This window comes from Stenella coeruleoalba, assembly GCF_951394435.1.
Source record: "Stenella coeruleoalba genome assembly, chromosome: 13".
NCBI classification, from domain to species: domain Eukaryota; kingdom Metazoa; phylum Chordata; class Mammalia; order Artiodactyla; family Delphinidae; genus Stenella; species Stenella coeruleoalba.
In genome coordinates, this window is record NC_137159.1 from 14,826,591 (window position 1) to 14,851,002 (window position 24,412).

General features: G+C 48.6%; 2 protein-coding genes across 3 annotated transcripts; one reads left to right on the forward strand and one right to left on the reverse strand.

The window, feature by feature from the left end:
• Nucleotides 1–137: 137 nt before the first annotated feature.
• On the reverse strand, nucleotides 138–4,663 carry VAMP8 (vesicle associated membrane protein 8). Of its 2 annotated transcripts, none has more exons than XM_079941355.1 (3): nucleotides 4,539–4,663; nucleotides 3,052–3,210; nucleotides 138–1,628 (listed from the first exon to the last, which is right to left on the reverse strand). In XM_079941355.1, exons 1-3 carry the CDS (start codon nucleotides 4,539–4,541, stop codon nucleotides 1,488–1,490), a joined length of 303 nt encoding a protein of 100 aa, XP_079797481.1. In that variant the 5' UTR covers nucleotides 4,542–4,663; the 3' UTR covers nucleotides 138–1,487. The 2 variants fall into 2 exon arrangements, with proteins under 2 accessions (XP_079797481.1, XP_079797480.1); XM_079941354.1 differs by lacking the exon at nucleotides 4,539–4,663 and adding an exon at nucleotides 3,847–4,433.
• A 9,061-nt stretch (nucleotides 4,664–13,724) lies between these two features.
• Nucleotides 13,725–24,319, forward strand: GGCX (gamma-glutamyl carboxylase). The gene is made up of 15 exons (XM_079940428.1): nucleotides 13,725–13,853; nucleotides 14,248–14,418; nucleotides 15,541–15,699; nucleotides 16,026–16,191; nucleotides 17,868–17,946; nucleotides 18,379–18,485; nucleotides 19,356–19,519; nucleotides 19,864–20,129; nucleotides 20,278–20,409; nucleotides 20,799–20,950; nucleotides 21,391–21,560; nucleotides 21,774–21,904; nucleotides 22,523–22,670; nucleotides 22,847–23,042; nucleotides 23,476–24,319. The coding sequence occupies exons 1-15, from the start codon at nucleotides 13,811–13,813 to the stop codon at nucleotides 23,666–23,668; spliced, it is 2,277 nt and encodes a 758-aa protein (XP_079796554.1). The 5' UTR covers nucleotides 13,725–13,810; the 3' UTR covers nucleotides 23,669–24,319.
• Nucleotides 24,320–24,412: the final 93 nt, after the last annotated feature.

Sequence of the window (24,412 nt, forward strand, 5' to 3'; positions counted from 1 at the left end):
AGGTCCCAATCACCCCAGTTGCTTGGACCTCGAGTCCAGGAGTGGACTGAGAAGAGAGAGGATGGACAGGGTCCTGACAAAGTCTGCCCCCAGGGTCTCTTCTGTGCTTTCCTGCCTTCCTAGTTTTCGGGGCATGATTCTTTTTTTTTTTTTTTTTTTTGGCTGCACTGAGTGGCATGTGGGATCCTAATTCCCCAACCAGGGATCAAACCCACGCCCCCTGCACTGGAAGTGTGGAGTCTTAACCACTGGACCGCCAGGGAAGTCCCTGGAGCATGATTCTAGAACCTGACTTGCCAGTACTAGTCCCCAGTCCTGTTTCCCAACCCCGCCCCTTCCAGATTCCCTCCCCAAATCAGGTTCTTTTCAATTCTGGAAAGCCTATGGGGGAAATAGGGACAGAGATGACATAAACCCTTCCCCCAAACCAAGGCGCACTGGGCACTGGAAAGAGTGACAATGATGGTGGAACCTGGTGGAGAGGAGGGAGGCCCAAAGACAGAGAGGTCCATTGTCCATGGAGGGGAAGGAAGGCCATAGGCCCTGTCCTGTGACACTGACTGTGCCCAGCCACGAGACACGGGTGAGAGATGCTCACCCCCTCAGGACAGCTGAGACCCAGAGGCCCTGCTAAGTTCCAGAAGGACAGGGGCAAACAAAAGACAAATAGAACTAGCAGAACCACAAGAGAAGGAAAAGCAGTTCAGTTCCTCTAACCCCCTCACTCTAAGACTACAACAGGGCCACCAAAGAGAAATGGCAATGATGGGAGGGGTGGGAGGCCCTTAACCAGATTCCTAAATGCTATGCCCAGGTAGGCTTCATGTCTCGGCTAACACTTCCAGCAGAAAACTAATAAAGGAAATGGCAAGTCCCAGAGGGGACACTTAAAAGTCTTACATACTACCCTAAAATGCTGGGAAGGTTTTGAATTTTCCATACGCCAAGACCTCCAGAAAATTCCTGTTCTTGAGACCAGTGACAATGATGGAACAAGGGGAGATAAAGAAAGACAGAGAGTTTCCATCTTTCTTCTCCAAACATATGCTCTCCACTCCTCCAACAGCTTGGGCCTCCAATGGGAGGATCTCTGCCAGAGGGCGTCTTTAGGGAGAAAAGAAATGGAAGGGCCAAAGGCAAAATGGAAAGGGAGAAAGTACCTCACATGCATAGGGATACTGAAAGGTCTTTATTGCCCACTGGCCACCCTCAGTTCCATCAGTTTCCCAGCCATGTGCTGGCCCTTCTGGGTCTCTCCAACCAACTCTGAGGACCCCTGAAACACAGCCACAGTCCAGCTCTCTCCTTCTGGGGACCAAGGTGCTCCCTGGGTCAGACAGTGTGGTAGAGGGGCCCCAGAATGAGGGGCGGGAGGATGGAGCATCATTCCCTGTGGAGAAGGACAGGAGAGAGGGCGCCTCTTGGCACCCACTATGGAAGGCTGCCCCCCAAGAAGAGGGCAGGGTGGGAGGGGTTCCCTAAGTTACTTAAGGGATGGCACCCGTGGCAAAGAGCACGATGAAGAGGACGATGATAAAAACAATCACGCAGATGAGGACGATCATCTTCACATTCTTCCACCAGAACTTCCGAGCCACCTTCTGCGATGTGGTCTTGAAGTGCTCGGACTGTTGGGAATAAGGCAGAATCACCCAGTGCCTCCCGCCGCTGGGATGAGCACACCGAGACCCACACGCCATACATCTAAACACTTAAGTGCTCCGTTGAGGCAACAGACTGCTAAATAAAATAGTTAGTTCTGTCCTCCTACCTTGACAAATGTACCTTCACAACCATCTGGTGAACCAATTCAAATTCAGAATCCTTGGGCTCCCTCTGGTCCCCTGCCTGCCCCCTTCTCTTCTTTTTTTTTTTTTTTAACATCTTTATTGGGGTATAATTGCTTTACAATGGTGTGTTATTTTCTGCTTTATAACAAAGTGAATCAGTTATACATATACATATGTTCCCATATCTCTTCCCTCTTGCGTCTCCCCCCTTCTCTTCTTACCACCGCACTGCCATGCACACTGAGGGGCCTCTGATGCATGCTCACACCCAGGGTTGTGACACTGGCAGCACAACCCACCCTTGGGAGGGCAGACACTGGGGCTGAGGGGTGCAGGCTCCAGGTGGACACATCTCCCTGGTTCCATAACTTCTGGCCACATGAGGACCGCTGAAGCTGGAGGAGGGGCCAGGGCAGTCCAGGGGTTGGAACTGAGGGAAAATGCTCTTCCTCTCCCAACTTGAATTGGAGAAATTGTTTCCCTGGGCCATGCTTCCCAGCCTGGGCTGTGGAAAGAAACACTAAGTCCCAGGGAGTGAAATGAGCTATGCTCAAGATTACACACAGGACTCAGAAAGCCATGGCCAGTCTCTCTCCGTGGACACGGAATCTTAAGTCTCCAGCCCTCTGTTGAACTTTAGAGTTACTCCCTCCCTGAGCAGCTGGCTTCAGCCTCTGGCTGGAGGGAGAGAAGAATGAGATCTAGCAAGATGTGTGGGAGATATTATTCCAGCCTTCAGCCAGCAGAGGATCCTGGGATCAAAGACTTTTACTCCTCTTCCCAGCTTCTTTTTAAAGCTGGCTCAGCAAAACTCTAACAGTTTTCCACCCCCTGCCTAATAACTCCTGAGGAAGGCCAAAGGCCCTAAGAGGATTTTCTGGAGCCAATATTTTTGTCCTGGGGAGGCCAGGTCCAAATGATTGTCAAGGGCAGCCTTCAAAGTGAAAGTCGATTTCATAGGAGAGAAGCCTAAGACAGCACAGGCTGACTGAGCCATCCATCAGCCTCACAAAATGTCTCCATGGGTCCACCCCCGCATCCCCAGCCCCAGTCCTTGAACCCATTCCCTGGACCCCAGTACCAATCAGTGGAGTAGAGCAGAATCGGAAGTGGGGATTCAGCTCACATCAATTCCCAACACAGGTAAAAAGGCAGACTTCCCTCCTGATCATTCTGCCACCAAGACCACCAAGCCTCAAGCCCCCAATAATCCTCCTCCCCCCTCTTCCCCTGGCCCCCACTGGGCTCCCCATCATCTCACTGTGGCTTCCAGATCCTCTGTCTTGTTACGGAGATGATCCAAGTTTTCTCCCCGGGCCAGGATCCGCTCCACATTCTGGGTCATAATATTCTTGACTCCCTCCACTTCGCTCTGCAGGTTTCGCACACGGTCATCTCCTCCACCACCGCTGGCCTCCTCCTGGGCAGCCACACAGGGGTTAATTAGGCCGAGTGCCGGAGGGACTGAGACTCAGCCTCAGAGGCCGGAGGAGACGGAGGCCTAAGGTGGACTTAGCTTTTTGTAATGCTTGAACTGTTTGCAGAGAGAATGTTTTCCTTGTAGTACTTGTGTAATCAAAAACAAATGCATTTTTAAGCCCCAGATGGTGAGAGCCATGCTAGGAGACAGACTGGATCCAACTTCTTTGTGGGTTTTCAGGGCACGTGAGACGACAAGAAGCACACCCCCAAAGCCCTCTCCACTGCTTCCTTGTTCCTCGGAGAGGGTCAGAGGAGACCGCTGAGCCAGCACCTCACAAGGCACAGCCCCACCATTACCTGTGAATTCCCAGATCCCACCGGTCCTCATTAAAAATGCCTGTGCCCCTCCCCCCACAGACCACCCTCCCCTAGCCTAACCCGCCCTCTCTTCAAGACAGCAGCTGGAGAGCTGCTCCGGCCTCCTGGGCAGCCTGAGCCACAGCAACCAGGCTCCAAGTCCCTCACAAGGCCCCGCGAGAGACAGCCGTTGGGCCACAAACTTCTGCTTTCCCCACCACTAAGGTCCTCGCGTAGGCACCATGCCATTGCCTACTTAAGCAAGTATGAAACATACAGACAGCAGCCTGGGTGTTGGGGGAAATGGAGGGCAAGTCCTCCCTGGCTGATGCCTCATCCTCAGGCTTTCTGATAAGGTTTTTGAACAGGGAGGGAAAAACACTACTAAGCTCCTCCCTCCCTGACCCACTAGACTTCCAGACACAAGCCAGGGGCGTGGGTCCAAACTAGATTATTACAGAGAAGCAACTTGTCTTTTTTTTTTTTTTTTACAAACCATCAGCTCTCTTCCTCATGTTTATGGAGAGGGGGCAGTTTCCTTGGACTCGACGGAGAGACAAATTCTTTGGGTTTCTGTACAGGGATAAAGTGAGGGGCAGAGCGGGATTCCTGCCGCTGGGCTGGAATCTGCGCTGGGAACAGCAGAGGCACTGCCCAGGAATGTCACAACACCCGAAGGCCAAAGGCCGGAGGGCTGGAGGAGGAGATGAATTAGGAGCTCACACTCCCACCGAAGCTCCACTCCGGGCCAGCTCAGGGCTCAGGGGAGGGAGGGGGCAGAGAAGAGCAGGAACACCCGCCCAGGCAGCTCAGACCTATTTGCAGCCCAGCTGTCAAAGAAGAGAGGTCACAGTCAGCGCTGGCCCAGCCCTCAGATTTTGCCACCAGCTTTCCTTTGCTGCTCCCCAGCCCCCAGCCCCCTCTGGCTGCTCGTGAAATCAGCCCCTTCTTAGTTTCCCGCTCTCTCACCATGTTCCCGAGCGGCTCGGGCCTGTCGGCAGCAGGACTCTCGCCTAGCTTGTTTCCTCTCGGGCAGCCGTCGGTTCACTTCCTGCTTGTCCAACTTTCAGCCTGCCCCCGCCCACCTCGCCTCCAGAGCCTCTCCGGCCACACCTCGCTCAGGTTCCCCAGGTAGGCGGGCACTCCACTGCCCTCCCAAGTCTCCTGGGAAACCAGGGCTTAGGCTTAAAGTGACAGGGCTCCCCCGCACCACATTTCTAACTTGTCAGGAACAAGTAAAGAAAGATCAAGCAGTCCTCCTAGGTTTCCTGGTATAGAAAGGGCAGCCGTCTCCTTTTTTTATTTTTATTATTTTTTGGCTGCACCACGCGGCATGCCGGGGATCTTAGTTCCCTGACCAGAGATGGAACCCGTGGCCCCTGCAGTGGAAGAGCGGAGACTTAACCACTGGACCGCCAGGGAAGTCCCCCATCTCCTTTTTTTATGTGCTGAGTATCTCACCCCCAATTCTTAGAGACTGAAATCAACCCTAAGCACCCTGCCAGACCTTGTTCGCATGGAAACAGAACACAGATATGAACATTTCTTGCTGGACAACCCTTGTTCCCATGTCCGTCTTATTGCAGAAAGTATTGAAACCCCCAGAGTCTGGAACGCTGTAATCCTGGGCTCTGGTGTCGGAAAGCTGCACACTGAGTGAACCTTTTCACCTGCCTGGGTTTTGCAAGTGCTGATGCTTAACCTCATAGGGTGGTGGTGAGGAGTAAAAGGATAGCACATGCCATGTGCCTAGTACAGTGCCTGGAACAAAGGGCTGCCCACTGCTCAAATCAGGGAATGATGGCTCACCAACCCTCCTTTCCTTCCAGAGTTCAACAATCCTGCACGTCCCTTCAGAGGCCACCACGTCGGTTGGTGAGCCCCATCAGAAAGGGTCATGCGACTGCCCTATGGACAAGAGAGAGGGCCCAGGGCAAAGGATTTTTCCACCAACCTGGCTCCAGGCCAGAGAAAATCCACTTTTCCTGGACAGTGTTTATGGAGATAAAAGAACAATAACAGGGACCTGCAGAAAGGAACAAACATTCCTGTCCCATCCCAGAAGAAGTACCAGTTCCAAGAGGGAAATGTCAGCTTCTCTGACAAATGCTTTTTTAAAGAGTCTAATAAATTTTGGACCTCTGTAGCATTTGGAGACCCTTTATTCTCATTTATAATGAAATCTTACTCCCAATGAGATCAGATTATTATCTTTTTCAGACCTGAATTTTGGGGGACAGGATCAGTCTGCTTTCACAGAGAACGTGGCTGCCCCACTCCTCACCATCCTTAGAAAGGCGACAATGAAGCCAAGCGGAGGTGGCTCAGAACCCTTGATCTATACTTTCATTGTTCAATACAGTAGCCACTGACCACAAATGGCTGTTGAACATGTGATATGTGGCTAGTCTAAACTGAGATGAGATGTAAGAGTGAAACACACAGCAGATTTCAAAGACTTACTATGAGAGAAAGACTATAAATATCTCTTTGGTAATTTTATATATTGATGACATGTTGGAATAATGTTTTGGATCTTTTTTTTCCCTTTTAAAAAAAATCTGTAACGTGCTTTATTTTATTTATTTATTTTTTTGGCCACACGGCATGCGGGATCTTAGTTCCCCCACCAGGGATCGAATCCGTGCCCCCTGCAGTGGAAGCGCGGAGCCCTAATCACTGGACTGCCAGGGAATTCCCAAGTGCCTTATTTTTTTATTGAGTTATAGTTGATGTACAATATTATATAAGTTACAGGTGTACACTATAGTGATTCACAATTTTTAAAGGTTATACTCCATTTATAGCTATTATAAAGGCTCTATTATAAAAAGCTACTATAAAATATAGCTATTATAAAATATAGCTATTATAAAATATTATAAAAAATAGCTATTTATAAAATATTATAAAATGTATTATAAAATACATTTATAGCTATTATAAAATACATAGTAGTTTGCACCTCTTAATCCCCTACCCCTAAATTGCCACTCCCCCTCGCTCTCCCCACTGGTAACCACTAGTTTGTCCTCTATATCTGTGAGTCTGCTTCTTTTTTGTTATATTCAGTAGTTTGTTGTATTTTTTAGATTCCACATGTAAGTGATATCATACAGCAGGGGTCCCCAGCCTTTTTGGCACCAGGGATGGGTTTCGTGGAAGACAATTTTTCCACGGAAGGGGTGTGGAGGGGTGGGAGGGATGGTTCAGGCAGTAATGCAAGCGATGGGGAGCGATGGGGAGCGGTGGGGAGCAATGGGGAGCGGTGGGGAGCTATGGGGAGTGGTGGGGAGCGATGGGGAGCGGTGGGGGGCAGTGGGGAGCGATGGGGAGTGGTGGGAGTGGTGGGGAGCGATGGGAGCGGTGGGGAGCAGTGGGAGTGGTGGGGAGCAGCAGATGAAGCTTCACTCACTTGTCTGCCGCTTACCTCCTGCTGTGCAGCCCGGTTCCTAACAGGATGTGGACTGGTACCAGTCCAAGGACCAGGGGTTGGGGACCCCTGTCAGACAGTATTTGTCTTCCTCTGTCTGACTTATTTCGCTAGGCGTAATACCCTTGAGGTCCGCTCATGTTGTTGCAAAAGGCAAAATTTCACTCTATTTTATGGCTGAGTAGTATTCCATTATATATATATACCACATCTTCTTTATCCATTGGTCTGTTGATAGACACTTAGGATATATTGTTAAATAAAAAAAAATATTGATAAAATTAATTTCACCTGTTTCTTTTCTCTTTTAATTTGGCTAATAGAAAATTTTAATTACCAACGTGGCTCAAATTACATTTCTATTAGATATGCTGATATGTACCTTAATATTTATGTGACGTTGGACAGATTTATGTAACATCTCTAAGCCTCAGTTACCTCCACTGTCTATGCCTGGTACTTTAAAAACCCTCAGTAAATGGTGGCTTTTGTGATTACTATTACTAAGAATTCCAGATGCTAAGTGAATTGGTGGTTAAGAGAACATGAGGGGTGCCAAGAAACAAAGGGTCAGAGTAGGAAGTTTGTGGGGAGCAGGAGGAAATGACAGAGGATTCCCAGGGAGGGAAGGAGAGTTCCAACAGCTGAGGAGTTACTGGGGTCTGGTATGCCACTGCAAGCCTTGGACATACACGGTGTCCCTGAGGGAGATGACCCTTGGCCTAGACCCAGCAACCATCAGGGAGATTCCGAAGTGCCCACAGTTGGGCCTGTGACTTGTCTGTCCTCATCTTCACCATAGAGAATTGCCACAGGCTTGGCCTCACCTGTACAAACATTACAATGTTACCCTTTGTCAGAAGACCATCTGGGAAGTTCCCTGTTGGCCTAGTGGTTAGGATTCTGGGCTTTCACTACTGTGGCCCAGGTTCAAACCCTGGTTAGGGAACAGAGATCCCACAAGCCGCAAGGCATGGCCAAAAAAAAGAAGAAAATGAAGAAGGAAAAAAGACCATCTGGCTAACACCCTCACAAGGTGAGACATTCAGTAAGGCACCAAACAATACTCTATGAGCAGAAATGGTGCTGTGGTCAGGGAACAAGAGAACAAAAGTCACTGATTCCTTTACAGTCAAGGAAGGCTCTGTCCCAGGAGAAGGGGAGTGTCAGTCACTTTGTAAGGAAAAGATGCTACATGGTAGGAGTTGCAACCAAAGAAGCAATTGGGGTGTGATGAAGAGTGTTCTCAGTCCCTGCGTGATCAGAAGATTTGGGCATCAGCTCTATGGCTCCCTGGTTGTGCTGTCTTAGGCAAGGTTCCCTCTGGGAGTTTTGGTTTCCTCATCTGCAAAATGGGAATAAGAATGAAAGCTATTTTGCGGGGTTATTATCAGGATTAAATGGTATGGGTATATATTTCTGCTAAAGCACATTACAAATGAAAAAGGAGACTAATAGAACAAATGGAATGAGAAAATAGGGGAAAAGGAATATGAACATCCTGCAAAGCAACCAGGCAAACTTTGTGGTACACTGGCATATATCCCAGTCTCATTTATGGCCCAAGGGGGCAGTTGACTCCTGTACCTCTCAGGGAAAAGGCTAGCGAACAAGAAGAAAGCACGTTCGGGAGGCTCAGTTGGAATTGCTCCCTGAAAGATCATAAAGCTCTCCCCACTGCCTAGGCCTCTTTTGTCTCCAAAACCCTCTTTATAGACTGTTACACCACTGGCCATCCCATCTGTGACACAGTCACCCCCATCTTTCCCAGTGTGCTCTTCCTTTCTTACCGTGACCTTAGAACCCAAAGGTTCTGCCCTTGGCCATCTTTTGACTCCGCACTCTCTCCTAGAGCAATCGGTTCTCTGTGGGGTTGATTTTGCCCTCCAGGGGATATCTGACAATGTCTGGAGATATTCTTGTTTGACACAACTGGTGGCGGAGGTGTGCTACTGGCATCTAGTGGGTAGAGGCCAAAGATGCTAAACTTCCTACAATGCCAAGAACAGCCCCTCCCCCCACCTCACCCATCCCCCCCAACGACAAAGAATATGCAGACCAAATGTCAATGCTGCCAAGGTTGAGAAACCCCACCCTCCCTCTGGAAGTGCAATCAATGCCTTTACAGTTTCAACAGCCATTTATGGATGATCCCCAAATCTGTACATCTCTGTCAATTGCCACTGCTTCCTCTCCAATACCCTGGTCAGTCCACAGACACAGCCGACAGCCAGCCCAAACCCTTTATTTTTTCCCCATGTTCCTCCTCCTGGATAGTACTCCCATTCTATCAGTGTCCCAAGTTAGGAACCGCTAAGCCATGCTACACACACAACGGGACATCACTAAGTCTTGGTCATGTCTCTCAAATCCACCCCCTCCTTTCCATATCAGCTTGTGCTTCCTAGGTAATGCCGGGCATTATCTCTTCTCTGAACAATTCCAGCCACCTCCAAACTGACCTTTCTTTTCCCATCCATTCCTCCTGGGGTTACTTGTTATCTTCCCAAAACACTGACTCGAGTATGCTGCACCTCCAGAGTAGAGCCCAAACTCCTTAGCATTCCAAGATTGCTGTCAACCTGCTTTTTGAAGCTTATCTCTCATGAGACTCACCTCCCAGCCCCCCAGTCATACTAAATTACCTGCCCTTCCCATAACACATCATTCCCTTTTATACCTTTGCTCGAGTGGACTTGTCTCATGATGAGTGACTATCCTCCTTCATTCATCACTGCCTATGGCAAGTCTATTCATATTTGAGACATTGCTTCCATGAAGTCTTCCAGATTTCCCCACTGAAGTTAAAGTCTTCCTCTTCTGATCGCCATCACACTGTATCTTTTATAGAGCTTATAATATGCTTTGCCATTAACTACGTACACATTTGACTCCTCTGAGACTCTAAGCTCTGTGAAGGCAGGGGCTGTGTTTTTACTTTGGTACCCCTCGTAGAAAATAACATATATCCTGCATGTAGTAGGTGCTCACTAAATGTTTAGGGTATTGAATTGAGAGATCTGAAAGAGGGCTTCTTTCTCCACAGTGCAGACAGAAAGAGAATTTTTATTAGAAAAGAACCATGAAGAAATTCCTTTTGTAAATTTTGGACTATTTTATGGATAAATGAATGTCTGATGTCATGAGTCTCTGTATATTGGTCCTGAAAGGATAAACTGGAAATCAACGCCTTGAACAAAAACAAGTTAAAATCATGGGATGGAAAGGTGAAGAGTTAGCACAGCTCATTTACTAGCTGTAGTTCTCTTACACAGAATGCTCTCAGTTCACCCAAGACTATTGAGAACTTTTGATTTCCCTCTCTCCTCTCAAAATTTTACTCATCGTTTAAGGCCCAAGTTTTCAAAAAAACTTTCCTGATTTCTCCAGTCATAATTCATTTCTTCCTCAGTGCTCCCGTAGCACTTTGAACCTCACTTAATACTTATGACTTCCTACATTCTATTATTATTTTATTATTTCTATATATTTTTATTATTATACTTCTATAGGACAGAGGCCACAACTTAATCATTTCTGTTTCCTCCTCTGTAACTTGTCCAGTTCTTGGCACGTAACAGACCATCAACACTGAACTTAATGGAACCATCTAATTTTGAGTGATCCTGGAAGATCTAGCCCAAACTTCCCAACCCACACTGTATTCATTTGGACTGGCTTTGACAGTGGATTAAGAGATCCATCCCCTAAATAAATCTATGGCTTCCAAAGTGACTTGGCCCCCCTTGCCTATTAGGATGACCTAGAAGTGGGCCAGACCCTCAACAGCAGGAACACTTGTTAGCCCAGTAATTCCACCTGCCAAACACAACTGTGCCCAATAACCTCTACTTTTCCATCTACCCCTGCCGCCTTTTCCCTTTAGGATAGTGGTTGTCAGCACACGGTCCATGAGCCCCTGGAGTCCTTAGGGACAAAACTACTATAATAATACTGAGATGTTATTTGCCTTTCACTGATGATGCAAAAAGCAATGGTGGCAAAACTGTTGGCAACTTAGCAGGAGTGAGACAGTGGCACCAAGTTGTAGTAGTAGTCATTGCATTCCTTCCTGCCATGCGTTTGCAATTTAAAAAAAATGCCAGTGTGCAGCCTAAAAAAAAAGTAAAAATAGAAAATAAAATGCCAGTGTCAATTAAGAACATCCTTAATGAAGAAGTACAAATTAATAATTTTATAAACTCTTGACACTGGAATACAGATCTTTTTACTATTTTGTGTGAAGAAATGGGAAGTATGCATACAATGCTTCTGCATACCCAAATACGATGTTTCATAGTTTCTAAGAAAAAGCACTTGTGCAATTAAACGGTGAGCTCAAATCACCTTTGTTTGTTTTCAAACTAATAGACTTTATTTTTTTGAGTAGTAAGGACAGTTCCCATACACCCCTCATGCTCTCCCTGTTTCTCCTATTACTAACATCTTGTATTAGTGCAGTATATTTGTTACAAGTGATAAGCTAATAGTGATATTATAACTATTAACTATATAGTTATATTAATAACTATATATTATAACTATAATCATGGTTTACATTAGGGTTCATTCTTTATATTATACATTCTATGGGTTTTGACAAATATATAATGACATGAACTCACCACGACACCATTAGAGTACCATACAGAACAGTTTCACCCTTCTAAAAATCCTCTGCGCTACATTCTTCTCTCCCTTCCTCCCCCCCAATGCCTGGCAACCACCAATCTTTTTGCTACTTCCATAGTTTTGCCTTTTCCAGGTTATCACACAGTATGTAGCCATTTCAGATTGGTTTCTTTCAGTTAGCAATATGCACTTAAACTTCCTTCATGTCTTTTTGTGGCTTAATAGCTCATTTCATTTTATCACTGAATATTCCATCATATGGATGTGCTAGTTTATTTTACCCATTCACCTATTGAAGGACATTTTGGTTGCTTTCAAGTTTGGGCAATTATAAATAATGCTGCTGTACATTCACGTGCAGGTTTTGTGTGGGCATCAGTTTTCAACTCATTTGGGTAAATAACCAAGGAGCACAATTGCTGGATCATATGGTAAGAGTATGTGGAGTCTTGTAAGAAAATGCCAAAACTGTCTTCCAATGTGGCTGTACCATTTTGCAGTCCCACGAGTAATGGAAGCAGAGTTCCTGTTGCTCCACGTTAAGAGGCTCTGCATTTAAAAGAGCTGTGTAACTCAGTGAAGCAATGTTTTCCAAATGACCATGCATATTTTACAAAATCATGCGTGAGTAAAAGGTCCATTCAAAGCGCAAGATATACCAATGATTTTAATGTAATAGAGCATAAAGTTCATTATATGATTTTCAATTTCACATCTGACTAACCTTTAAAAAACGACTACTTGTAAGTTTGGGTGTGGTACAAAAGAATACCCAGTTATCTAAACAGGCTATTAAAACGCTTCTCTTGGGCTTCCCTGGTGGCGCAGTGGTTGAGAGTCCGCCTGCTGATGCAGAGGACGCGGGTTCGTGCCCCGGTCCGGGAAGATCCCGCGTGCCGCGGAGCGGCTGGGCCCGTGAGCCATGGCCGCTGAGCCTGCGCGTCCGGAGCCTGTGCTCCGCGACGGGAGAGGCCACAACAGTGAGAGGCCCGCGTATCGCAAAAAAAAAAAATAATAATAATAATAAAATGCTTCTCTTTTTTCCAACTAAGTATCGGTAAGGCCAGGTTTCCTTCACATACTTCAATCAACACCATTTCACAACAGATGGAATGCAGAAGCAGATACGAGAATCCAGCTTTCTTCAATGAAGCCAAACATCAAAGAGATTTGCATGTAAAAGAATACTATTCTCATGTATTTTCTTGGTATGGAAAATATACTTTTTCTCTTAAAAAGGTTATTTATATAAACATGTAATGGGTTTATTACTTTTCTCTTTTAGTGAATCAATACATATTTTAAACATTTCTCAGTGTAAATTTCCAATACGGTAAATATGGGAAAATATAACCCATTATAAACAAAAGCTCTTCAGGGTTCTCCATAACGTGGGTATCAGTGTAGAGGGGTTCTGAGACTAAAAAATGTGAGAACCCCTGGTGTAAGATGCCTTCCTCTGATCCTGCTGGTCAATCCCAGTGCAGAGAATTAGATGTTACAATGCTGTTCAAGACTCACCTCTCTTAAGACTTTCCTTGATCGACCACTCTATTCATTGCCCCTACTCTGCATACCCTCTGCAGCTATGTTGTTCCGGTTTCCCCTGCTGCTTTCAAACCTCTGGTTCATGGCAGGTACTGGAAGAGAGAATAAAGAAACTTGCACACAGTCTCTAGACCGGGGCAGCCCTTCCAGGTGCGTCCTAATTCGGCGGGAACCTCTCTGGGAAGAGTCTGACATTTGCGCCCTCGCTGCTCACGTCTGGAGAGGCCTAATGGGTGCGGGGAGTGACCCAGGGAAGCTGCGGGATCTCGGAGTCTTCTTAGGTTGAAAGCGCGGAGAGGGATCGGGAGGCCTCAGGGAAGAGACTGGTCATTCGGTGGAAGAGAGGCAGGCCCGGTGACACCTTCGCTCCTCCTGGGTCACCGGGGAGGCCGGGGCCTGACCACGCCCCTTCGCGGCCGCTTCGCCCCGCCCCAAGGCTCCTCGCTCCGCCCTCTGCCGCCAAGCAGGGAGCCCGGCGCGGCCGACTAGGGCTCTTCACGACAGTCCCGGCACTTTCCGGCCGGCCTCGCGGGTGCTGTTGTGTCGAGGAGGCGGGACTTAGGGGAGTTTTCCCTCGCGACGCACCTACTCGGACGCTGTCTCTTGGCCGACCTACCTCCCCGAGGCCATGGCGGTGTCTGCTCGGTCTGCGCTGTCCCCGCCCGACTCAGGTAGGGTCAGAGCCCCGCCTTGTGGCGGATAGAGAGGGGCGCGGGTTTCAGAAGGGTGGGGGCCGGAGGGGCTTCCCTGTGGGACCTGGGGAAGGGAGCCTCCGATGGGAAGGAGCCGTAGAAAGAGATTGCAGTCTTCGGCTTCGGGGTAGTGGTGACATTCAGGACGCTTTGCGGCTAGAGGGCTGCTGTCTGAGAAAGGTTCTGGGGCATTGGGGGATCCTGGAGGAGGGGCTGCACTGCAGGGATGTTTCGGGTAGTCAGAGATCAGTGGAAGAATCCAGGTAGGCAGAAGACCTGGGCCTGTGATTTCTGTGATTTGAGGAGGAGCCTATGTTAAAGCATCTCCATTCCCATACGCGCACCCACAACTTTCTCCATTTATCGGTTGCAGATAAAGTACAGAAAGATAAGGCTGGACAGACCTCAGGGCGCCGTCAGGGCAGCCGAATGGGGAAGCTCTTGGGTTTTGAGTGGACAGATGTGTCCAGCTGGGGGAAGCTGGTGACCCTGCTGAATAGACCAACAGATCCTGCAAGCCTGGCAGTCTTCCGTTTTCTCTTTGGTAAGTCCAGTTTCTGGGAGGGGCCAGCATGGTTGGGGATGGGAAAATGACAATCGTCCCTTGTCCATTTCTTGGATACTTACTTGCTTAGTGGACTTACCTTCCTTTTCCTAAGAGCTGAAGTTACTGATATCCTGGAAGAGGTCGTTGTGACCCAGTTTTGTCTCCGATTAGGGTTTGGAGACCAGAAATGCTTTGGTCTGAGGCTATAGGAAATATAGAGGTAGAGGAACAGGAACCCATTTTATTTGTGGCATGAAGTTGCCCAGTAAGTATGCTAAGGACTAGACTTTAGAGAAATGGCAGAGGTGACAGGGCAGACATTTAGGCCGTGACTCCCTAATCCAGATCTTTCTAACTCATAGGCCACAGCGTGTATGTTTGGAATGGGTTACAGATATGCTGAGATATTACTCCCTGTGCTTCTCAACGGGGAGTGAGTTTGCTCTCCAGGGGACATTTGGCAATGTCTGTAGACATTTGTATTTGTCACATCTTGGGGGTGGGAGGGAAGGGGAATAGGTGGTTACTGGCATCTACACAGAAGCCAGGGATGCTGCTGCATGACCTATGAACCACACGGTAGCCCTCCCAGCAAATAATTAACCAGGCCAAACTGAATAGTCCTGGGGTTGAGAAATCTTGCCTTAACTGGAGATGCCTTCCTGGCCTGAGTACCCCTTCTCTTTGCCCCAGTGTGCTGGCCAGACACTGCTCTGCCAGGTGTGCCAGAAAGTAAAAGAGGTTGAGGAGCACCACCCCAGAGCACTTTCTCTAGCCAGTAGGGCAGACCTTTACAAATATTACTATCAAATCTGAACAGCTTTGATCGCATTTTGTACACTTCTTTCATTTAATCTTCTCTGAAACCCTGCAAAATATTATGAGCCCCCTTTCACAAATGGGGAATTGGCTCGGTGAGGTGCAGTGGCTGTCTGAGATCACACAACTGGCATAATGCCTAGCACAGAGTAGGCGCTCTGTGGTTATTGTTGAATGAATTCTTTCCGGGGTTTGGAAAGAAGTCTGACCCTGGAACTGGGCGTGCTCGACTGTATTCCAGCGTGTTCCACGGCTCGCTTTGCTAAGGCCTAACGGCCCCCTCCCCCTCTGCCTTCTCAGGGCTGATGATGGTGCTGGACATTCCCCAGGAGCGGGGGCTCAGCTCCCTGGACCGAAGATACCTGGATGGGCTGGAGGTGTGCCGCTTCCCGTTGCTGGACGCCCTGCAGCCACTGCCACTTGACTGGATGTATCTGGTCTACACCATCATGTTTCTGGGTGAGGGAAACTGAGGAGAGATGGGAGTATTGACTGGCCTACCCAAAACCCAGAAATACAAAGCATGCTGGTGAATGACCAAGGTCTTGGGTTTCTTATTTCACTTCCTCTGTGACTTATAATTTCATCCTGCTGACCTATGTGTCATGTGAGCTGTGACCCCGTAACTCTGTTTAAAATGTTGAAATAACATTTAATTGAAATTTATTTTCACCTGGTTATAAAATGTCTGATGACCTTTCCTAATCCTACCCACAGCCTGTCCCAGGGGAGCTGGGCCTGTAGTGCCCCTCTGACCTCTTAATCCTCTCCCCCACAAATCCCAGGGGCACTGGGCATGATGCTGGGCCTGCGCTACCGGATAAGCTGTGTGTTATTCCTGCTGCCATACTGGTATGTGTTTCTTCTGGACAAGACATCGTGGAACAACCACTCCTATCTGTATGGTTTGTTGGCCTTTCAGCTGACGTTCATGGATGCAAACCGCTACTGGTATGAGTCTGGGGAAAAGAGGCAGGGGTTGGCTGCGTCAGGATGGTTACCAGAGATAGGGGCCCGGTGAGGTCCTAGAATTTGTCCCAGCAAACGTATTTTCAGCCATGCGTTGCAGAGTGTGGTTACAGGGTGACACTTTGATTTGGATGGATTTGGGAGAGGGAAGGGTCCGTGAGGTTGGGGCTCTTGGGGTGACAAAAAAGCAAAATGGCTCCATTCCCACCCCTTCACTCTTTCCCTATCTTCCCAGGTGCCTTGATCTATCCACTTCCTGTAATCCTCTTAGAGAGAAGAAGAGAAGACTAAAGCCAGACATAGCTGTTTTCAGATACTACAAGGGTGGTCATGTGGAAGAGGGAGCAGACTTTCTCTGTGTGAGCCCAGAGGGGCAGAGTTAGAGCCAAGAGTAGAAGTTGCTGTGGGGCAGAGTCATGTCAGAAGGAGAGGGCCCACCAGGGCTGCTGAGCAGTGCTGTCCCGGGAGGAGGTAACCCTCCTCGACCTCTGGCTCAGGTGACCATCTCTCAGGGGAGATGGAGAAGGGATTTGGAGGCAGGGTGGCAGGGCAGATGACCTTTACGGGTTCTCCCATTATTAAGTGAAAAGCGAGTATGAGCTGTCAGTAACATGAGTATAGGGGGGAAAAAATCTCAAACATTGGATTTGTTGGTGATTTATCAGTCATTAATTAAACTTCTTTCATCAACACACACATGCAGATGCTCCTTTTGTAAACCTTTACATTCATTCAGAGTGGCCAGCTGTCATCACAAAGAGGCACTTTTGACAGAATACTCCTGAAAAGTCTCATTTTTATGACTTTTACACAGTTTGAAAAAATATCCATCACTTACTGAAGGCTTTCCACGTGCCAGGCACTATGCTAAACACTTTTAATTTTTCCACTTTATAACCCCATGAGGTCCATAGTGCTGTTCCCATTTTATAGATGAAGAAACTAAGGCTTAGAGAAGTAAAGGACTTGCCTAGGGTCACATAGCATGTAAGAGGCGTAAGTGAGACTCCAGGTCTCCTTAACTACAGGCTCCCATGCTCTTGACCACAAGTGTAAGCTGCCCCTTTCCTGGCTTCTCTGCTCATTCTGTGTCTTCTTGAAAACGTACTTTGCTTCTGCCTCCCCAGAATACATCTAATCTTAGGAGCCTGGTTTTATCAGTTCTTAGCCTAGGTAAGCTGTTAGCAGGTACCCTCTGGCACTAGATCCTAGCATCTAGGTCTATGAAGTGTCAGTTTGTCTTAGAAATTGAAACTTGTTTTTAAATGCACTATATATATTTTCATACACCTTTAGCTTTTCAGACGTTGCCTCAAATTCGTTCTTTTTCATATTCAGCCATATTCTAGCATTTTAGTCTTGTTCCCAATCTATTTCTTTAGGAGAAACTAATTTGCTAACTAAACGAATGGTGAACACTGAACTTTCCGTTGTTATAACTCACTAGTAATATTTCTGTTGTGACTTAAAATAGTCGTTGTTGCAGTATGCTCATATAATTCTAAAGGACCTCAGAATAGCCCAGAGGACCAGAGAAGGTGTGGGAGACATCCTGGGATAGAGAGAGCATTACACTTAAAAAGCATTTCTACCAGTCCCAAGGTAGAAATGGGACTGGACTAAGAAACTGTCCTCTATCCTTCTCCCCCTCGCTGCAGGTCTGTGGACGGCCTGCTGAATGCCCGGAAGCGGAACACCCACGTGCCCCTTTGGAACTATGCTGTGCTGCGTGGCCAGGTACAGGATTTCAGGAGAGGGGGAGGTGTTCTCAACAGCCATTGTCAGCACGGCCGTTCCACTGCCAGACTAGGCTCTGCTCTGCCTCCCTGGATCTTCTCTTTTCCCCCTCTTGCTGGAAAGCTGGGCTGGCCTTCCCCTTGTTTCCAACCCCCTAATCTCTGGGGTCTCTCACCTTGTCATAGAAAGAGTCGAGCTTTGTTCCCGCTGGATTAGAATCCTCATGAGGAAAGAGTAACATTATGACTTTCCTTGGTGCCTAGTACTGTGCCTGGCATCTGTAGGATGTCGGGTGAGTGAATATATGAGATGAGTGAATAGAAGAATGGATCTAGTCTCCCTTGGGCCGTGAACTGGCATCAGAACTGATTTGTGACTGTCTGTAGGGGACAAGGTTCTGACTTTGTTTGAACATTTGTTTTGTGTTTGCAGATCTTCATTGTGTACTTCATTGCGGGCGTGAAAAAGCTGGACGCAGACTGGGTGGAAGGCTACTCCATGGAATACCTGTCCCGGCACTGGCTCTTCAGTCCCTTCAAGTGAGCGGCAGGGCAAGAGGCCTCATGTGGCCCAGGTGCAGAGTGGGGGGCTTGACTCCCTCAGGTCTGCAGTCACGGCTGCTCTTCCCACTTTGCCTGAATTTGCACGTGTTTCCCTCTGTCCACTCATCTCCCTGTTCAGCAGAAGGCAGAGTTGATGGTATCAAAAGATCTAGGCCTAGCTGCCCCTGGGAGACTTACAGTGTGGGCGGAAACAAAGGGAAAAGCAGTAAAGGAAAGGAAAGCGCCAGGGCTAGGTGGCTTGGTGAGTGAGGCAGTGGCCCCAGCAGTTGCTGTGGTGGTGCCTCTGTCCTCGGGTGGCCACCCCAGCCTCTCGCCGGGACTCCTTGGCCGGCGTGCGGAGCAGATGGGCAGTCGGCGCCCCTTGCCCCGACAGTACCATTGTTGCCAACTCTTTCCAAAACAGAGCTGCTCCTCTCTGACATTACTCTTCCTCCCATTTCTTCTTTCCTCTTGTTTTACTTTGTTCTTTTCCCTCTTTCCTGTCATCTCCCAGTTCCTAAAGTTTGACACCATGATGTTGTTAGCCAAGCGTTCCCCTATTACAGTTTCTTCTCATGTATAACCTCCACGAAGAACCTGCCCGCCACAACACACACTGCTCAATCAAATTGTGCCCTCGGAGATGCACTCTTGCTTATTACATAGGGTATGTTGAAAAAAGATGGCCACCTAAAGTACGTGGAAATGAAGAGGGGTTGGAAAACCCTACCAGAGGATGTCTTTGTGCAGAGTTCTTCCACCCACCTGCTGGGGTGGATCCTGCAGCAAGGACAGGGTAGCAGAGGTACATCTGCTGTGAGTGCGCTGTGAGTGCTGGTGCCTGACCTTTGACCCTGGTGTCCGCAGATTTGTATTGTCCGAGGAGATGACTAGTCTGCTGGTGGTGCACTGGTGCGGACTGCTGCTCGACCTCTCTGCCGGTTTCCTGCTCTTCTTTGATGCCTCAAGATCCATTGGCCTCCTCTTCGTGTCCTACTTCCACTGCATGAATTCCCAGCTCTTCAGCATTGGTCAGTTCCTGTACTCTGGTGGGAAATAGGAAACCACAGGTGTGAAGGGGAGGGACGAGCCAGCGGCACGTGTGGCAGTGGGAGGTGGTGACAGGGACGGGCGCCAAGCTGAGCCGGATACGGTCTCTGTGAGATGGAAACAAACAGGGAGGCGGCTGGTGGCTTCCGGGCTCAGCAAGCACGTTGTGTAGTAAGTTTCTCCGGGGAGAAATAGACTGGCGTTGAGAACTTCTTTCATCATCAGTACCTGGGAAAGGCTGCCTAGGGGAAGGGGGTTGAGGCGATTACCCACGTTTTCCTCCGGCCAAACTCCCGACATGCTGGTTTTCTCCCTGCTTTTCTAGGTATGTTCCCCTATGTCATGCTGGCCAGCAGCCCTCTCTTCTGCTCTCCCGAGTGGCCTCGGAAGCTGGTGGCTCACTGCCCGAAAAGGCTGCAAGAACTGCTGCCCCTCAGGACTGCCCCCCAGCCCAGTGCTTCCTGCGTGTATAAGAGGAGCCGGGCCAAAGGTGGTCAGAAGCCAGGGCTGCGCCATCGGCTGGGCGCCGCCTTCACCCTGCTCTACCTCCTGGAGCAGCTCTTCCTGCCCTATTCCCATTTCCTCACCCAGGTACGTGTGGGCTGGGGGTTAACCTTGGGCAGTGGTGGAGGCGACGGCAACCGGGAGAGAACAGGGCTGGTCTTGCAGACCTCTCTTGGTGGAGGATGGTGTCAGCGTGAGGACCATCGAGCTGATTGCCGCTGCCCTGCCTCCTCAGGGCTATAACAACTGGACAAACGGGCTGTACGGCTATTCCTGGGACATGATGGTGCACTCCCGCTCCCACCAGCACGTGAAGATCACCTACCGTGATGGCCGCACCGGCGAGCTGGGCTACCTCAACCCTGGGGTGAGATGTCTGATGCTGACGATTTACTGGCCTTCAGAGGCCCCCTTGAGCTTTGGGGTCTGGTTTGGTCGTAAACACAATTACGAAATAAAACACATTTGGGCCCACTCTGCCCTTTCTCTGGAGCCCTGTGGAGCGCTTCTTTGGTGGGGGTTGAAATAGGGTGATGTCGTTCACTTCCCTGAACTGAGATGAGATTTAGGAAAGGTGAGTACCACTAGCCCAGCAATGAGAAATTCTTCCAGCGAGTTTTGTGTGGTTTTGTTGTTGTTGCTGTTTCTCTGTCAGAACTGGCAGCAGGCAGGGGTCTCTCTGTGCCGTTGGCATTGCATGACCTATCCAGAGGCTCCATAACAATGAGGTGGGACTAACGTGGGGGTTTGGGGCAGGTATTCACACAGAGCCGGCGTTGGAAGGATCATGCGGACATGCTGAAGCAATATGCCACTTGCCTGAGCCGCCTGCTTCCCAAGTACAATGTCACTGAGCCCCAGATCTACTTTGATATTTGGGTCTCCATCAATGACCGCTTCCAGCAGAGGTGGGCAAGGGGAGCAGAGAAGGGGGAGAAATGAAGTCCAGCTCTTTCTGCCAAGATGAATAGCCCATGCTCCCCAGTGTTGTCTTGCTTGAAAGGCTGTCCTCGGGTGCATGTCCCTGTTGACCTGGTTGTGGGCATAGCTGATTGCTTCCAGCAGGGGGCACCATCATCCTGAAGAAAAGGTAATGCACTTATTCTTTTCCAAGCTGTTATCACAGCTCTTGTCAGGTGGCCACTAACTCCCACTCTTCCCAGTGCTGCAGAATCTCTTTCCCCTCCTCTCTCTGTCCCAAACTGGCAATAACATGCTGACGTAGGCCATTTCTTCTTTCTGAAAAACCTGTTTCTTCTATCTGGGAACAGTGATGAAAAGAACAGAACCGGAAATGCCAGTGCATAGGTGGCTGTGGCCTCCTTAGAACATGGTTTTCTTTCCTAAGGATTTTTGACCCTCGTGTGGACATCGTGCAGGCTACCTGGTCCCCCTTCCAGCGTACACCTTGGCTGCAGCCGCTACTGATGGACCTGTCTCCCTGGAGAACCAAACTACAGGAAATCAAGAGCAGCCTGGACAACCACACCGAGGTGGTCTTCATCGCAGATTTCCCTGGTACGGAGGAGAGCAAGGAGGCTTTGCTGTCTCCCTCTTGGCTTTGTTGGCCAGGGATATGGCGTGTGATGGAGTGGGGAGGGGCCTCTCCTGGTGGGAGGAAGGTTTTTGAAACCCGAGGTGGGGGGTGTTGGTGAAGGTGTGATTTCTCTGTTCCGGCTGGGGGTGAGTTCACTCCACCATGGGGTGGGTTGGGGAACTCTTGCCTGACAGGGCTGCACCTGGAGAACTTTGTGAGCGAAGACTTGGGCAACACTAGCATCCAGCTGCTGCAGGGAGAGGTAACTGTGGAGCTGGTGGCAGAACAGAAGAACCAGACTCTTCAGGAGGGAGAAAAAATGCAGGTATTTTGCTTGAATTAACAATGGTAGAGGGACCACCACTTCCCTGGTGGTCCAGTGGTTAAGAACCCACCTTCCAATGCAGGGGACGTGGGTACCATCCCTGGTTGGGGAACTAAGACCCCACATGCTGTGGGGCAACTAAGCCCGCCCGCGCCACAACTACTGAGCCCACGCCACAACTAGAGAGCCCGCGTGCCGCAACTACTTGAGCCCATGCGCCCTGGAGCCCGTGCGCCGCAACTAGAGAGAAGCCTGCGTGCCACGATGAAGGTCCCGCTTGCTGCAACTAAGACCCGATGCAGCCAAATAAATAAATAAATATTAGAAAAACAAAACAAAAATGACAGAATAAAACAATGGTAGAAAAGTTTAGACTAGTAGAGTTGATTTATTACAGACTCAAAATACTTTAACATAACAATAATGCAGTGGGAGCTCAAAAAGCAAGGGCCCCAGGGGGGCTGTGAATAGCCTCATTCAGGGTTCTAGAGGTCAGTTCCTTTAGACTCTAACACACAAGAAAAAAGACGTCTGGGGCGGGGTACAGTGTAGGGAGGCCATAGGCTGGCTAGGGAAAGGCTAGAGGGTGAAAGAGATCTGTTTCTTCCCTCTTTTCAGTTGCCTGCTGGTGAGTACCATAAGGTGTATACAATGTCACCCAGTCCTTCCTGCTACATGTACATCTATGTCAACACTACAGAGCTTGCACTGGAGCAAGACCTGGCATACCTGCAAGAATTGAAGGAGAAGGTGGAGAATGGAAGTGGTGAGTATATGAAGATTTGGGCTGAGATAGCCCGCTTTACAAGAAGTCAGTGTTGTGAGTGAGGATCTAGCCATTAAAGAATGAACTTGAAGCGTCTAGCTGGGGAAAGGGGAGTTCTAGGAGAGAGAATGCTCTCTCTCTCTCAGTGATTCCTCTTTTTGCCCTCTTTCGGGCAGAAACAGAGCCTCTGCCTCCAGAGCTGCAACCTCTGCTGGAAGGGGAAGTCAAAGGGGGCCCTGAGCCAACACCGCTGGTTCAGACCTTTCTTAGACGCCAGCAAAGGCTCCAGGAGATCGAACGCCGGCGAAACGCCCCTTTCCACGAGCGACTCCTCCGCTTCTTGCTGCGAAAGCTCTATGTCTTTCGCCGCAGGTAAGTTTTACCCACAGCAGTACGTGTCTTTGCATTAGATGTTTGCAGACTGAGTAACTTTTCTCTGGTGAGGGTAACAGTAGGGACTGTTTCCCAGGAAAGGACAATCCAGTGCTAAATTCCTCCCTTTTGTCCTCTCCATTCTCCTCTCCCTGATTGAATGGGAGAGTAAGTGGTGTCTGATGGCCGCCTCTTGTTCTGCCTCAGGTTTTCTCCAGCCTCCCTGTGGGTTATTCCTACCCCACCCTGGAGTCCTCTACCAGACTGTATAAGGAGTGGGGTGCCTTTCCAACTGGGATGTTGGGGTGCTTGAGGGGAGAGTCTCATTTATGCCTGGGTGAGGGGGTAGGACCAGGTGTCCCCTAAGGGCTTTGGCCAGAATGCCTATGTTGAAACAGGAGTTTGGATTGCTGGCTTTTTCCCTCTTTTTCAGCTTTCTGATGACTTGTATCTCACTTCGAAATCTGGTATTAGGCCGCCCTTCCCTGGAGCAGCTGGCCCAAGAGGTGACTTATGCGAACTTGCGACCCTTTGAGCCAGTTGGGGAGCCGAGTCCTTCAAACACAGATTCTTCAAATCCTAATCCTTCTGAGCCAAATGCTGACACTGTCCACTCAGAGTTCTGAGGGAAGCCAGATGTTGGGTACAGATATAGGAGCAGCCAGTTACAAGACCATTACCTATGCAGTGGACATCTGAAAAATTCAGATTTTTTTTACATTTTTCTTCCTTATCCATAGCTCTGATAAATTCAGAGATGATAGATTAGAGGAACCAAGGAAGTAAAGCAAGTATAAGATTTATCAATCCAAGGTTGAGGGGCCTGGGGAGTTAAAAAACAACGTGAAAATGTCTTTCTAGGATGAAAGGGTAAGGATCAGGTTTAAAGTGACTGGCTCCTTGGTGAAAGAGATTTAATGTTCCATGATGAAAATAATAGCTGGCTGTTCTCAAGTGCTTGCCATATGCTAGGCACTGTGTGAAGCACTGTTCCAGCATTATTACATTTAGTCCTTAACGGCCATAAGCCCTATTTTATGGTTGGGGAAACTGAGGCTGAGAGGTAATATAATTTGCTCATAAGACATATACCTAATAAGGGATGGACTGATGGTTTGAACCTCAAGTCTGTTTGACTTAAAGGTCCTGCACCCTGCTGCTTGTAGTTTTCAGAATCCTTGACAATAATGTAGCTTAAAACTTGTCCAATTATAAAGTGTGAGTAGGATGGTGATCAGGTTTTAAATGCACAGAGAATAATTTTCTCTTCACTGCGATTTTGGTTCCTTCTTTGTTCCTATTATTTATACAGCCAGTTTTTCAGTAGCAGTCACGAGCATAGTTAGAATAGCAAAAGAGTTAAACAAATA

What these genes read in the sequence shown, in the direction of transcription:
- VAMP8 (XM_079941354.1), bottom strand. Translation starts at nt 3,906, where the DNA reads ATGAGGCATCAGCCAGGGAGGACTTGCCCTCCATTTCCCCCAACACCC. An exon ending in CAACACCCAGGCTGCTGTCT is followed by an intron (nt 3,211 to 3,846) that starts GTATGTTTCATA and finishes GTGGCTGCCCAG; the next exon opens with GAGGAGGCCAGCGGTGGTGG. An exon ending in CAGAGGATCTGGAAGCCACA is followed by an intron (nt 1,629 to 3,051) that starts GTGAGATGATGG and finishes TATTCCCAACAG; the next exon opens with TCCGAGCACTTCAAGACCAC.
- GGCX (XM_079940428.1), top strand. Translation starts at nt 13,811, where the DNA reads ATGGCGGTGTCTGCTCGGTCTGCGCTGTCCCCGCCCGACTCAG. An exon ending in CTACACCATCATGTTTCTGG is followed by an intron (nt 15,700 to 16,025) that starts GTGAGGGAAACT and finishes CACAAATCCCAG; the next exon opens with GGGCACTGGGCATGATGCTG. An exon ending in TGGGCTACCTCAACCCTGGG is followed by an intron (nt 20,410 to 20,798) that starts GTGAGATGTCTG and finishes GGTTTGGGGCAG; the next exon opens with GTATTCACACAGAGCCGGCG.